This window comes from Epinephelus lanceolatus, chromosome 4, assembly GCF_041903045.1.
Source record: "Epinephelus lanceolatus isolate andai-2023 chromosome 4, ASM4190304v1, whole genome shotgun sequence".
In the NCBI taxonomy this organism is placed as follows: Eukaryota; Metazoa; Chordata; class Actinopteri; order Perciformes; family Serranidae; genus Epinephelus; species Epinephelus lanceolatus.
This window is the reverse complement of record NC_135737.1, coordinates 30916476-30931994: the sequence shown is the minus strand read 5'-3', so window position 1 is coordinate 30931994 and position 15519 is coordinate 30916476. Positions and strand designations below refer to the sequence as shown.

The 15519-nt window shown below is 39.8% G+C and overlaps 2 protein-coding genes across 2 annotated transcripts in view; both read left to right on the top strand.

Annotated features, from left to right (window-relative positions):
- The first annotated feature begins 1610 nt into the window (after window positions 1–1610).
- Window positions 1611–6605, top strand: LOC117260206 (GTPase IMAP family member 9-like). The gene is made up of 2 exons (XM_033632138.2): window positions 1611–1790; window positions 3617–6605. The coding sequence occupies exons 1-2, from the start codon at window positions 1712–1714 to the stop codon at window positions 4573–4575; spliced, it is 1038 nt and encodes a 345-aa protein (XP_033488029.1). The 5' UTR covers window positions 1611–1711; the 3' UTR covers window positions 4576–6605.
- A 2876-nt stretch (window positions 6606–9481) lies between these two features.
- The window catches only part of LOC117259418 (uncharacterized protein C14orf132), a 34718-nt gene continuing 28680 nt past the window's right edge, over window positions 9482–15519 (top strand). Inside the window, exon 1 of the mRNA XM_033630737.2 lies at window positions 9482–9654. Within this exon, the coding sequence (XP_033486628.1) occupies window positions 9628–9654 (27 nt within the window). The 5' untranslated portion in view covers window positions 9482–9627. The remainder of the gene's footprint in view (window positions 9655–15519) is intronic.

Below are 15519 nucleotides of genomic sequence, written 5' to 3'. Positions count from 1 at the left end.
TGGCTCTCTCGCACACACACACTTGCGCTCACCCCAGATGGTTTCTGCACACTTTGCTTCTGCTTTACAAGGGGCTGGCTGGGCTCAGCCTTAGAGATGGGGTAAGGAGCTCAGACATCCGGAGGGAGCTCGGAGTAGAGCCGTTGCTCCTGTGTGTCGAAAGGGGTCAGTTGAGGTGGTTCTTGCATCTGATCAGGATGCCTCCTGGGCACCTCCCATTAGAAGTGTTCCGGGCAAGTCCCACTGGTAGGAGGCCCCGGGGCAGACCCAGCACACTGGAGGATTACATATCTCATCTGGCCTGGGAACGCCTTGGGGTCCCCCAGGAGGAGCTTTAAAGCATTGCTTGGGAGAGGGACGTCTGGAATACTTTGTTCAGCCTGCTGCTTCTGCGACCTGGCTTTGGATAAGCGTTTGTAAATGGATGGATGGATTGATTTGCAACACTTAACACTCCATTTCCTCACACGTTTTTACATGACTGATTTAACTGACTGACACAGATTTGCAGTAGTTCTTTTTTTTTCTCATACAATAAATAATTGACCACCATCCATTGCATCAATTTCCCTCTTTATCATGGCCTATGAGCCGGGTAATGGCAGTATGTTCTTCTTCAATATATATTTTTTCTTGTAACCGAATCAATGATCTGAAACTTCCACCACTGTGTTTTCATGATACAATAAATGGGGCTTGCAAGTCCTGTATGTTCTCACCTTTCATCATTACAAGATGTATCATTGATTTAGCTTCAAAGGTATGGGAAATTTTCTGTAATATCATCATCAGTATTCTTTAATTCTCCTTTTTCCAAATCAACAGCAGCATTGTTCCCTTCTCCTGATGTAAAGAGGCAAAGGAAATATCTCAGACATCATCATAATGACGAATGTCAGACTTGGCAGTTGATGTGAACTGTGACACCATCTGTTGTCACAGCAGACAATAACAGTGACAGTGACAACAGGAGATGTTTACAGTGTGAAATGATTTCCACACAGGACACCTTTCTTTGAAACAGGAGCAGCCGGATTCTCAGCAGTTAGAGTAAATGTGTCTGTGCTGATAGGAAGTTGAAAACAAAGATGCAGGGATTCAGGCGACTGCTCAACAAGTATATCATCCTAAAACATACAGGCACAAAAATATGAGAAAGTAGGTCCATTGTTTTAGCCATGCTAGCAGCAATGCTCTAGGTATGGTAACGTTGGTCAGTTATTCCACTCACCATTTTAGTCCAGATTGAAATATCTCTATGAATATTGAATGGATTGCCATGAATTTTGTACACACTAGTAGTTCCTAGAGGATGGATCGCAAAGGTGGCTTCACAATCACTCTATAGAGAACCCTTTGGTGTCCCTACATGTAAGCTTTATTTAAAATGTTTTGACACCTGTTTTCTTTGCAATGCCAGGAGTTCCCAGAAATGTTATCATGTCACTAATCCTCTTATGGGTTTTCCCATGCCATGTATTTCCTGGTAACATTGGCACATTATACTTTCTGTTTCTCGAGAATGTGATCAAACTTGAGTGCTGACTTTTTACATACCGTTGATGCAAAGCTGCCTACAGGAGGACAGAGACATAAAAGGTTATACATTCTGTGTGACTCCAGAAAAGCACCACTTCTCATAAGCCGGCTGGAGAAGACAGAACTGTTTTCATGATTCAGACATTTGTGTGAGCTCCAGATCTGTAAAACTATGGCCTTCAGTGCTCTGAGGCGAAATCAGAGGGATGGCAGAGGCAAAGGCAAAAACACTGCAAGGAGCGAGAACACAGGTAATCTCCTCTTTCTTGTCTGTTTTAGTCTTTTTTATTTATTCAGCTATACTTGCATTATTTAATTTCATCCTTTGAATGCCTGGGGCTATATTTACAATGCTTCCTAGTACAAAGAGTTCATCCTAGTGACAAAATTATATGAAAATTCTTAGTATTAAGACATTTTCTAAGAATTTTCCCTTGAAGGTAAGACGTCCTGCTTAAGATTAAAGTTATTCACAAAGCATTTTAGCCCTTAAGAGACCTCTTAAGGTAAAAAAAAAAATAACTGCTAGGAGTAGAGAGACGGATTTTCAAGGGGCTTAAGAGTTTCTTAAGCAGAGGAGAAAAAGGCAGAAAGACAAAGAGTTAGGAGAAATATTCTCAAAACACTGACACAGCACTGATGACTTGGGTTGTCTCAACCTTTCATCAGTAGAATGATAACACAAACAGTGTCAACACTTTCAGTCTCATATTGTAATGCAGGTCATTTCATTTCCACTGGATGTCCACATCCTGCAGGCTCAAAAAAACAGCCTGTCTGTGACAACCAATCTGTAAAAGGAATGCGTCATATCTTGCAACGGGGTCAACCACACCTCCTCTGTCCCTTCCTTGCTCAGAGTTGCTCTGATAATTTTCCTACATCCTAAGCTAGGACTACATACTCAAACTTTTTAGGCTAAGTTAGGAGCTATCTGCGAGTATTCTTAGATTTTTTTGTGAATTTTGACCATTATGCAGGATAAATTAATCTAGATTAAATCATAGAAAAGTACCTAAAAACCCAAACATCTGACTGAAAATTAAAAAACAAAATATATTAAGGTTACCCTATTGATGATTTAGTAAAGATCATGTAATTGTCGACATAGAAATGCGTTATTTGAAATTATTTATTTTACTTACTCTTTATTCTTCTGTGTTGTACGTGTCAGTTATATACAGTAATGATATCTTTACAAACTTGACAGTTAGTTCAAAGCCTTTCTATTACATTTTATCATTCTTATATTCTTTTCATTCTTGATACTTTCAATGCTGCCATGTCCTAATCTGGGAAACATTGCATGTATTGCATTGTTGAGACAATCTGTGTTTAATTTATGCTACATATATGTGTACTGAATTACAGAAGACAACGAGGCTAAAGCCCAAATTTTGGTTTGTTTTCGATTGTTTAATCAGTACGCAGACAGTAAAGTATAATTTAAAAAGCACAGTTTGTGCTTTTTGTGGGAATAATATGCTTCAGCTATAGCCAAAACCACAAACTCTGCTACTACCAAACAGTTTCCGGCAGTAGCAGCACTACAAGTAGCAGCAGACTTAGCCTACTAGATTGACTACATTTCACAGTAGTGTGGTTTTAGCTTAGCTGTTTTCTTAACCTAATGGCTTTTAAATGGCTGAGCTCTTTCATTGATCAGGGGCTGTATTAACAAACATTCTGAGAACACTCTTAGAGAGCACCTAACTTAGCCTAAACATTCTTAGCAAAGAGTGGGAAATTCTCAGAGCAACTCCGAGCAAGGAAGGGACAGAAACTCTTTAGTATAAGTGAGGAGGTGTGGTTGATCCCATTGCAAGGTATGATGCATTCTTTTACGAGATGTGGGTGGTTAAGCCCACAAGGTGTGCACACCAAGTGGAGCAGAAATGAACTGCATCACAATATGAGACATGCTGTTGATGTCTGTGTAATCACTCTGCTGATGGAAGCTTGAGACAGATCCAAGTCGTCACCGCTGCACTGCTGACAAATACCTTCACTTTAATTTCACTTTCATTTCTGGCATAAGATGGTTACCACTAAACGTATTTCTCACTTTATTTTGTAGATGAAGAAATCCGAATGGTGCTGATCGGAAAGACAGGAAATGGGAAGAGTGCATCGGGAAACAACATCCTAAATCGAAAGGCTTTTGCGTCAGTCCTCTCTCCACAGTCTGTGACGTCAGAGTGTGAAAAGGCCAAAGGGATGGTGGATGGACGCAGGGTCGCAGTCATCGACACACCAGGAATATACGACACAAAGTACAAAGAAGCTGAGGTGCTCAGGAAGCTGAAAGAGTGCATCTCTTTCTCTGCTCCCGGCCCACACGTGTTCCTGATTGTGGTCAAGTTGAGCAGATTCACAGAGGAAGAACAGAAAACTGTTGAACTTCTGCAGCAGGTGTTTGGTGACAAAGCTGCAGATTACTCCATGGTTCTCTTCACTCACGGTGACCAGCTGGGACAGACAAAAATTGAAGACTTTTTTAGAAAAAGCCAACAACTTAGCCATTTGATCAGAAAATGTAACGGGCGGTATCACGTCCTCAATAACACACTGTCCGATAACAGTCAGGGGCCGCAGCTGCTCGCAAAGATAGTAAAGATGATCGGTGAAAATGGAGGAACATTTTACACAAATGAAATGTTCCAGGAGGCCGAGAAAGCGATCCAAGAACAGCAACTAAAGATTTTGAAGGCCAGTGCTGAGCAAAAACTCAGAGAAGAGGAAAAACTGAGGGCGATGTTTGAAGGAGAGCGGCTGCAGAAAGAGCTGAATGATCTCAATGATGAGTACAAACGAAAATCGCGAGAAAAGGCAGAGAGGAAAAACAAATTCATTCACACTGGTCTGGTCATAACAACCGCTGAAGTGGGTATGGCAATTGGCGCTGGGGCAGCAGCTGTTGGAGGTCCAATTTGCATCGCCGTCGGAGCAGCGGTGGGCGGAGTAGTCGGGGCTGTAGTGGGAGTCTTAGCACCAGCAGCAGTGATAGCTCTGAAAAATAAATGCTCTGTGCAATAAAAGACGAAGGCCACTGCATTTACATGGCCAGTGTGCTGAAGAACAGAAAAGCACTGACCAAAGAACTGACACAGCTTCCTGTCACATATCAACATTATGGTTACTTTGTGGTCTGATATAGGAAAGCGTAAGTTAAAGCTGCACTGATGTGTAAGGGGAAAGAGATCAATCGTAGTGACAAATGCAGAGATAATTATCACAGCCTCTGCACTTCCTCTCAGCTTGATGGAGCACTGTAGTTTCTCTCAGTTATTTTTTTTTGGATTTACAGCCCACACATTAACTTTTTTTTGGGGGGGGGGGGCTTTTATGCCTTTAATGAAAGAATGACACGCAGCAAAGGGCCGCAGGCTTGAACTGAACCCGCGGCTGCTGCAGTAAGGAAGAATCCTTTTTTATCTGAGGTGCCTGCTTTATCCACTAAGCCATCGACGCCCCCACATTGACTGTTTTGGTTCACTTTCATGTTTCAATGCCCTGTACCTGCACAAAATTAGATTTTGGTTGTGTAAAAGCCAAAAGAGGTGTTTCCCCCAGGAGCTGGTGGAGACCAAACCAGAGCTAACAGCAGAATATTGGACTTATATATGTCAGATGGACAGAAAAACAATTCCAAATGAATGCTAATACTTCTTAGTGTCTTCTCAATGTGCAAATAGTTTAATTAATGAATGTTTAAGGCAGTCTTTTAGTTATATACTACAGCTGCTGAATACCTTTGTACTCTGTAGTTTTACAGCCAAAATACATGGAGAATGGGCGCGGTGCAACATGTTTGCCGCAGCATGTCGCACATGCTGACCATGGACGCTAATTTTACATGGCCCTCCAACAAGTAAAAACCACTTTAGGGTGGCAGTAGCTCTGCCCATAGGGACTTGGGTTGAGAACTGGACGGTTGCCGGTTCAAGTCCCCGTATGGACCACGTATAGAGCGTGGACTGGTGGCTGGAGAGGTTCCAGTTTGCTTCCTGAACCCCCAACTGCCTGGGGAGCCTGTCCATGGGCAGCCCCCTCACTCTGATATCACTCCATTTAATGTATGTATAGGTTCTTTTTGTGCATGTGTGTGTATTTCCGGCCTGTGTGTATATGACAACAGAGTGAAAAAATCAGTTTCCCCTTCTGCCTCAGGGATTAATAAAGTAAATCTTCTTCTAAAACTTATTAAAAATTGAGTACAATCTGTTTAAATATGGTTGGGATAAATACCTCATTGTGGCATAGGCAATGTGTTGCAGCAGAGCACCCTTGTGGGTTTTTATATTTCACATTAAAATAAATCAATCAAATCAATGCATCCTATGGTTAAAACAATGCAGTTGATTAATTCAGTCGCAATTCAAATAGCCTAGCTTCCAAACCCTGCATAATCAACTGCATTAGCACCTGGCAAAACTCAATATGCACACAGTATGGTATGCAATCACATGCTACCAAGTCTGTGGCCGAAAAAACCCTGCCTATGTGACACGCTGCACCCATGCCCCACACATTTTGGCTGAAGAAGACTTTCTGTTTATATTTTTTACTGTGTGTGTGTGTGTGTGTGTGTGTGTTCCCTCAACAACAAACCAAATTTGTGCACAGTGAAAGCAGACAAAAAGCAGCTTTTGAAAGTTAGTCATCTGTTTGCATGTGTGTGCGTGTGTGTGTGTGTGTGTGTGTGTGTGTGTGTGTGTGTGTGTGTGTGTGCGCGTGTGCGTGTGTGTGTGTGTGTGTGTGTGTGTGTATCTGCGTGGGAAGCCTTCGGGGGACAAGTAACAGTCAGCATTTTTAAAAAGTGTCTTTGGCTATGAAGTGGCTGCGATGACATCAAAGTGTTTTTTCTATCTATGTCAAAAAGCAGTTTCAGGCAGATGGGAAGTGGATGTGTAAAGAATTGCACACAATGAGCGGAAACACTGCAGGCAAATCCACATTGGACAGCACTCCTGTGTAATACACACATACAATGCACACTAATGTACAAACTGTAGTGGGGTAATGGTTTAATATGTGTGGAAAAAATAAAACAGCACTGTCAATGACCTGTCTCTTAGTCCACATTTCTCATCTTTGTGTCTCTTTAGTTCAAAATGACTTTGTGTCTCACTCTCTGCTGACAGCTGGACTCACTGGCCCTCAGGGAAAATGACCATCTCTCCTCCAATGGACTGTATTGTGCACAGAGGAGCTACACATCACTCTGACGCTGCATATGCCTACACACTCACACAGGGTGCATAAATGTAGAGTCATTTTCTCGCTCTTACTTGTAACACACACACACACACACACACAAAGGCCACAACAAGAACTATTTTAAGGGGTTTTCTCATGCGGTAGTAATTGTTCCAAAGGCCACAGAGTACAATAGAGGTCTACAGTTAACAGCTTGGTGTGCTGTGACATTAGAGACACGTAAGTGGCTTGGGGTGAATCTGTCTTTGGAAATTAAATTCAGCAACTCAGACGAGCTCATTTTAAGCACAGACAGGAAGAAAAATGCAGTGTGCATGTGTGCTTGAGCAATACTGCATTTTGTGTGCATCCTAATGTAGTGTATATATGTAGGATTTTTGTTTCAAATGCCATTTATACCAACAAGAAAATGCACTTTATACACCGAACAGTAGTCCCAGACAGTAACGTAATATTGTTGTGTACATGTTGAGACTTACAGTACCTCCATCATTGTGTTTTAATGCACATTCTTTATTTGCACATAAAAAAAACCCGGCATGGACACGTTGAAATTTCACCAAAAAAAAAAAAAAAAAAAATGTCAGAAAAACTTTTTTTAACTCTTGGTTGAGGTAGAAAAGCAAAGCAAACTGCCACAGTGCAATGGAAACAAAGTCATTGATATTTTTTCTGTGTTATTGTAGTATTGAATTGTACATTGTACATTGTATTGGTTGCTGTTTCCTGTTGCTCTGAATGGTTTGAGAATACTTATGTTGTTGTTGCTGCTGCCATCTTGTTGTCTTCTGTCTGTCTAATTTTTAATTAGCACTTTATTGGTTTCAGAACATGTTGCCAAAACACTGCAGTTTAACATGAGCCAGCTGGCTAACACTGGCACATTCACATAAATATTGGTTAATGTGTTTTTCTTACGACTCAATTAACGAAATTAAGTTAAAACACTGATGCTTTTGCTCCACTTGAGAGAAGAAATGAACTGGGTGCACCGGAAATCTTTCTTAAAATGATATACAAATTTTATAGAAATGCCATTCACACTGTTTCTGTTTTCGCTCTTTTTTTTGTACCAAAAATAACCTCCTTTACTAGCAGAGAAAAAATAATAAACCCATGATAAACCTCTGTCCTTGTATCAGGATAAATCTAAATAACAATGAACCACACTTTAGGGAGCAAAGAAGTCACTTTCATCTGCAATTTCAACTCTCTACTGGATCCAACATCAAACAATGTCCTATCTATGTAGACCAGTAAAGACGGTAAAATGCAGCAATTCACAATTGCCTTAGTGCATGTTACATACTCAGTATATATAACAATGTACATCAGTGGCATTTCACATTCAACACTCTCAGTTATACATAACGTTCCTGGAGTATAATCCACAAAATGATGCTGGTACCTTGTTGAACTTGTAAAACTGTTACAGGGTTTCACATCAAGGAAAAAAAAAAGTGTCATCTGACTGAAAACGTGGTTGGACTGTAACTATTCAACAAATCTTCGTACAATGGTTCATATGATAGCGAACAAAATTGCACATTCAATGGTTCATATGATGATTGGCGCTTTTTTAATTGCATCATCTTTTTTGCGGGTGACTTGTGCCACCAATGCACTTAGATCCTAATAGTGGCATAACAGTAGTGGATGGAAACTTGGCTTAAGATACTGCTATCGTAGTTAGGTTGGAGGGTTTGATCCTGGAGAAAGTTTGTTTTCCTCTAACCTCTATCAAGCGGCGTTTAGTTCCCTTATATCAACCAATGTTTATACAATTCTGATATCATTTTTGGGTCATTTCTGAAGGCACAGACACCTTCTTTGATGATAACTTTGCAGTCCTCTTTAATTATGTGGATAAAACAGATGGATGGATTTTAATACGGCTGCTTACTCGACACTATGGTTAACACATATGTATCATGAAGTGCCCCTCACCCACCATACAGCCTACAAATTCATACAAAGAGCCAGATGGATAATGAGGTTAGGTTGCTCCTTGACAAGATGTGTTTGCTGACATTTGCTACTGGGAATATATATATATATAATATTAACATAAAATTGCCAAATAGTCAAAGGCTACATACTGTAAATCTTTCTCTGTACCACTTTCTAATGAGACATATTTTACAGATTGTTGATGCATTGTAACTAATGGCTTTACTAAAAGTGATTGAATTAATTATCAGTGCTTTGTTTAAGACACTAATAAGATCACATTTTGCATTGCTAGAATATAAGAAGCTGAGTTTCCTCATGACTCTTTCTCTCTAATAAGCTTTTAAGTCTGCAGTTATAAATAAAAGATATGAGACATTAGAGGATGATTTATTAATCATAATAAATCCATTAGTTTTAACTTCTAAACCCTTTATGAGCTTCAGCTGGATGCAAGAGAGTCAAAGACAGAGGAAAACACAAAGTTAACTTTAATGTCAATTTTCAGATGGAGCTAAATAATTCAGAGATTACAAAGTTCATTGAAAAGTAAGCGGGTGCCAAAAGAGCTTACATGCAAAAGGCACACCACCATCAATAATTCTGCAGGGTTTGCCTAGCATGCTTCCAGCACAAGTTTACCCCTGCCCCCCCTTCCTCCTCGCAACATACACAACCATACAGAAGGAGAGAGGGAAGTGCTGAGTGAATAAACTCTTCCATGAAGCATGAAAAGCGCTCATTGTGTCATTATGTAGCACATCCACCACCACACTCATCTAGCGAAGCACAGCAGAGCAGTTTCAGAGACCTTCCTCATAGTCTTTCTGTTGCTTTTTGAAATTTTTTATTTATTTTTGTTGCTGTCTGTAGTCTTACTTTTACACACTCAAGCTGGCAACCATCGATCCAGGGATAATGGAGTTATCGCTGATGGCAGCACAGGTAAGGAATTGAAAAATACATTTACTTCTAAGCAATGAAATCCAAATTCTTCTTTTTGATTTTTTGTCTTTGTTAAGGAGGAGCAACGTGCTGGATTACTGTACTAGGGCAGTGTAACATTATTGTTTTCTGTTATACTGTAAGTAAACCACCTAACCAAGCTCAGTAAAGGACAGTAGAGCTAATGAGTTGTTATGGTCTTTAAATTTACCTGTGTGCTTTAATTTCTTTTGCATTCTTCTGCTTTGACTTTCTGAGATTTGTGACGTATTTGCTGATATTTGCTGCTTTGTGACAAAGTATTTAGAGTCCACAATCTCACAATAATCATGAAATAATTCATGTCAGATAAATCTGATACGAGACAAGACACAATGTAGATGCTGCAGCGTCTATTTTTATCAGGAAGAGAGTGCAAACATAATGACTCGGTAGTGAAACATAGCTGCACGTATTGAGTCACAGGAGCATAAGAAAAGTTTTTGTGCATTTGTAACACAATTACGTTGAGGATATACATGCAGAGATGACAGACTGCAATGTTGCTTATCAAAATAAGACACGAAAGCAAGGACTCGTGCTTTATTTGGACAACTGAGTCACTGTGAAGCTGCTTCTTCGCAGTCCGCCTGTCTTTTTAACAACTTGCATCCATTGGTTACAGTTTGCATTTTAACTTCTTAACATTTTAAAGTTTTACAAAGTGGTCAAGCGGCTCCTATTTTCCTCGCTTCTGTTGCTCACTGCATATATTCATAATATTTTAAAGATTTGTCTGCTAGTGTCAAAACAGTTTGCAATTAAAGAAGTAACACAACAGTAATAAAGGGTTTTCAGTTTTTTAAAGCATGCATTATACACATTTTTTCATGTTGTACACCACTAATATAATGTAAGAAATTGTAATTGTTCCTGTTATCTGCAAAGAAAACTGCACGACAAACCAGATAAAGCGATTCTTCTGTTGTGTGTTTGCTGGTGTGTTTGTTTCCTCCAATCACAGCTAATGCAGTAGTCTCATCGACTCTCTTGCTCTGTATCGTGGCAAAACACTCGTGTCCCATTTTCTGCCTGTTTTTTCTCTCTCTGTCTCCTCTGACCTATGATGCTGAGCTTTAACTAGCCTGAGGGAACAGCTTTATGTTACAGCCGAGGTCCCTTTGCGAGGTGTAGAGTGATGCAGCCTATGGATACGTTTTGAAAGTAATTACTCCACTGTAGCTTTCAAGTGCATGCACAGTTAAATCCCTGCTTTTACTGCACTGAATCACTTTATTGCATGAGAATGTTTTTTTTTTTTTTTATCTTGGCAGAAGAAACAACATGGGTAATGGCTTAGTGAGGGAAATGGTTTATTACAGCTATGGTTTTAGATAAGCAAAGTTTTTGAGAATATTTATGTCTGACATAAAACATAGAAAATGCAGTATCATATAATTTTAATGGCACAAATACTTTGAGTATGTTCACTGACAGACACAAATAACGCTAACCTATCTGACCATATCACCTAATGGAAATAAGATATTTCTTGTAAGTGCGTTTGTATTCTGGTCCAACTGAATTGAGGGCGGTTTCAAGTTGAAGCCAAACACTAATTGGTGTTATTGAGACTGAGCTTATACTGTGCTACTACTTCTGCATAATTTAATATGACAGTATTCTACTGTAGATTATTAGACTGCTGATGACAATTCGATCACATCTGAATTCCCGCTTGTCAGTCAGCTCGCCAATGAGCTGCCTGCTTAAAGATATAACATGATTAAAAGATTGAAATGTCTAAAACAACGAGATGAATGGTATATGTATTTGTTGAGTTGTATACTTACATTATCCTAAATAATGTTTCCAATAATGTTCAAACCCAGAGAAATCTGTAATTTTAATCAAGGACACAGTCTGTGTTATTTGGTTGCTGTCGCCTGTCAGTGGCGTCATATCCTCTTTGCAAAATCGTCATCATAAATTTACTTTTCATACAGTTTAAAGCCACATTTTTACAATAAACTTTATCAATCTTGGTTGTTTTTAACTTAACCTGATGAAGGATTTCAGTCATCGAACATCAGGAAGGTCACTGCCATGCCAAACAGCATTGGAGAAACACAGATTTTTAACATGAAACTGCTTTATTCAGCATTTTTAGTGGTTTGAATCACCAGGTCCATTTGTTTTGGAGAGGGAGAGACCTTTGCAGATAATTCGGCTCTTGGTAAAAACCTCCTGAACATCTAGATCTTAACTTATTAGAGAACAAAGGGAGCCTGGATTAGCAAATGCTGGGCCAGCAGCCCCTCTGCGATGAGCCAAATAGTGTCGGAAAAACACTGATTTTGAAATGAAACTGCTTTAATCAGCTGGCCCCTCTGTTTTGGAGAGGAGGGGACCTCTGTGGATAATTCAGCTCCCCATAAATACCTCCTAAATGATAAACACTAAAGGAATCCTAACTGGGAAAGCAGACTACAGTGACAGCCTTGCTTCATCTTTTGTTACTGTTTGACTGATCCCTCACTCCTAGTGGCAGAAAATTACACATTGTATGTTTAAAGGCTCTCTAAGTCTTCCTAAGCTTGAAAAGTTTTTGTCACATACAACAAATATCTCCTCACGATCCGCTAGCAGCTAGCGGCTAGCTACATGTCCTCTGAATATGCTGTGAAAAAGTCTGGTCTCTGTAGGCAGCCCAGGCTCCGCAAATGGCAACAAAAACACTTCACTTCTGTTTACGTTCAACAATGTTATCAAACAACGTAGCTAGCTCGCCTTTTAGCTTCATTGTAGCCTGACATGGACACCGCGTTCATGTGCGTGTGCTTGCTTTCGCTGGTCTTGCGCTGGCTGGTTAGTGCAGCCTGGACCACAATGTTTTTGTTGCCATTTGCGGAGCCTGGGCTGCCTACAGAGACAGGACTTTTTCACAGAATATTCAGAGGACATGTAGCTAGCGGATCGTGAGGAGATGTTTGCTGTATGTGACAGAAACTTTTCAAGCTTAGGAAGACTTAGAGAGCCTTTAAGTGTGAAATTATGCTATTGCCCATTTTTGCAGACTAACAGCTTGAGCTTTCATATGTCAAACCTTTTATGACATTATGTCAGGATTAATGTTAAATAACAGAAAGGAACCTAAAAGATGTCTTACAGCACGACACATGCTGCAGTCCTAGTGTGCAGATATACCTGTTTCCTACAGTGTACTCTGTCCAGCTGAGCAGATGTGATGAGAAATCTCCTATGATAACCATCTGCACAAAGGTACTAAATCAGCTAACCCTCTGTGCAATAACACACTTATGTGACAGCAAAAGATGCTTCAGTCTTCTCAAAAGTTTTCCACATGCAATTTGTGAGTTATAGGTGCTATTATGTCTCTGTGTATAATGTTCCTGCACAGAAATCATCTCCTATTTTAAGTCTCTAGATTGAGCAGCATTCCCCTTTAATTCCCTGAATGCTGTCATTGAGGCTGTCTACTCCAGACGTGAACCCTGTCCAGCTGAAGGAGTTTGATGGAAAGCCTCATCTGATAGCCATCTGTTCTCAGATAGTTAATCAGGTGTGCTCAATGTGTGGTCCTTAATCACCCAATGCTAACTGTCTCTGCGCTCTCTGCAGTCGACGCCTCAGTGCTCTCACTGAAGAAGCCATGCACCTTCAAAACTTTGTTTCGCAGTAAATTGAAACAATATGTTTTTTTTTGTGCAGCTGAAAGGCTCAAGGGTCACTGAAATGCATTGTGGGTCGGATAATTAAGGTATGTTTTCATGCAGCAGCAGTACAGTCAGCATATTTGCATTAAATTGCGTCCACTGCGTTTAAAAACCTATTTCTAAGATCTTGAGATTTTTCTCTGTCATCTCAGTTATCACACAGATGGTAATCTTGTTTCAGGCACTGATGAAATGTACTTGAGCGAGACACAGGGAGTAGTGGCTGACCTTGTGTCAATGACCGGGTTCTCCTTCTTTCTATCCCAAGCCTCCTTTTTTTCTGGGACTGAATGCTAAATTGGTCTTAATTAACTCGTGTCCATCAAAGTGTGTGTGATAGAGAGTTAGGTCAGATTACCATCTGTTTAAGAGTTTATCAGGTACTTCTGGGGGTCGTCTCTGTGTCACAGACAGCAGATCTGATCCATCATGAGCAGCTCTTCCTTACAGTAAAACCAAAAAGTGTGTGTGTGTGTGTGTGTGTGTGTGTGTTAGAAAAATACAACAGATACACTAGGTTTTCTTATATTTATATGAAATTAGAATTACGCTGGAGCCACAGTTAAGTTGACACACAGTATTGTAGGATTTTAGAGCAAAACCATGTTCTTCATGAAGTTTATTTTTATTTTTACTTTTTTTATTTTGTGATCAAATGTATTTAATTTAATTTAATTTAACTTAATTTAATTTTTAATTTAATGTAATTTTTTTTGGCAAGTGACAGGTGACTTACAAATCAGAAGTTTCACTGATTCAGCTTATTTTAGCTAACACAAGATCAATACAATACAAATGCTACAATACTCTCTGAGTATCTCTGAGTATACTTACATCTACAAGCTCAGGACATGCTGCTTGAATATACTTATCTTTTTGTAACACAAACAGTACTGATATCAGCAGAATGATGCTGAAGTCAGGAAGTCTGAAGTTCAGGCCCATTAAAAACAACTGGAGTCCAGGAGCAGCTGGAATAGCTGGGTCACGCAAACTTTTGATTAATCAGATCTTGAGGTGTTGATCTAGAATAGGGATGTCTATGTTTGTACCTTGTTACTAGCCACACAAGTGGGGCTGGTATTGTTTTCACCTTGTGTGTGTGTCACCACATCAATGTGGTCCTGGACCCACCTACTGTAGTGGGTACTATCACAGACGCAGTTTTGAGAACATTACCAAGTGTTTACATGTCTGCACATTTGTCTGTGGACAGACTTTTGATTACATTGCAACCATGCAAGATGCAGTCACAAAACTTGCCAGGTATGTAGTTGAGATCACAATGAAGGCTGAGTTGGATGTGGTCCGAGCAAAGGTAGAGGGCTAGGAAGTACTTTACCACTTTATACCCCTGGACGACATTCGGTTTAAAGATCCTGTGTAAAGGATTTAGGGGCAGAAATGGTATATAATACACAAAACTATGTTTTCATTAGTTTATAATCATCTGAAAATAAGATTCCTTGTGTTTTCAGTAGCTTAGATTGAGCTGTTGTTCATGTTGTTTCACAGTAACCCAAAACTGTAGTTTTCCTACACACTTGGCACACGGGAGAAGTTTCAGTTCTGCAACCTCACCGTTAGATGACACTAAATCCTGCACACTGTATCACTGCTGGTGTGATTCCATCACAAGATGGTCTCTAGTTTTTTATCTAGATGTTTGCATATATTCTGAATATTTACTTTACTCTCAAATTAATATTGTACGGTTTTGTTCCTCTGTGTACAGTACAGTACAGTACACAGAGGAACTGTACTGTACTGTACTCCATGTAGATGCCTGACAATAAAGTCAACCATTTTATCTTATCTTATCCTATCTTATCTTATCTTATTTTCTTACCATACCTTACCATACCATACCATACCACACCATACCTTATCTTACCATACTGTATGTTACGTTACGTTACATTATGTTACGTTACGTTACCTTACTTTACCTTACCTTACTGTATCTTACCTTGCCATTTACCTGTAGCACAACATTCCACTCTCCAACTTATTTTATGACCTCCTTCCACAGCTTCTTGTCCCCCTGTGTCTGCTTCTCTTTTATTACTGGGGTGCTAAGTAGTTTTGATATTTATATGCCCACACAGGTCAGCAAGGTGCTGCAGTGATTAGCATTGTTGCCTCAAAA

Excerpts from the sequence above, each read along its gene's own strand:
- LOC117260206 (XM_033632138.2), top strand. The coding sequence starts at position 1,712 with ATGGCCTTCAGTGCTCTGAGGCGAAATCAGAGGGATGGCAGAGGCAAA. Across the intron at positions 1,791-3,616 it reads TGCAAGGAGCGAGAACACAG|ATGAAGAAATCCGAATGGTG; the intron begins GTAATCTCCTCT and ends TTTATTTTGTAG.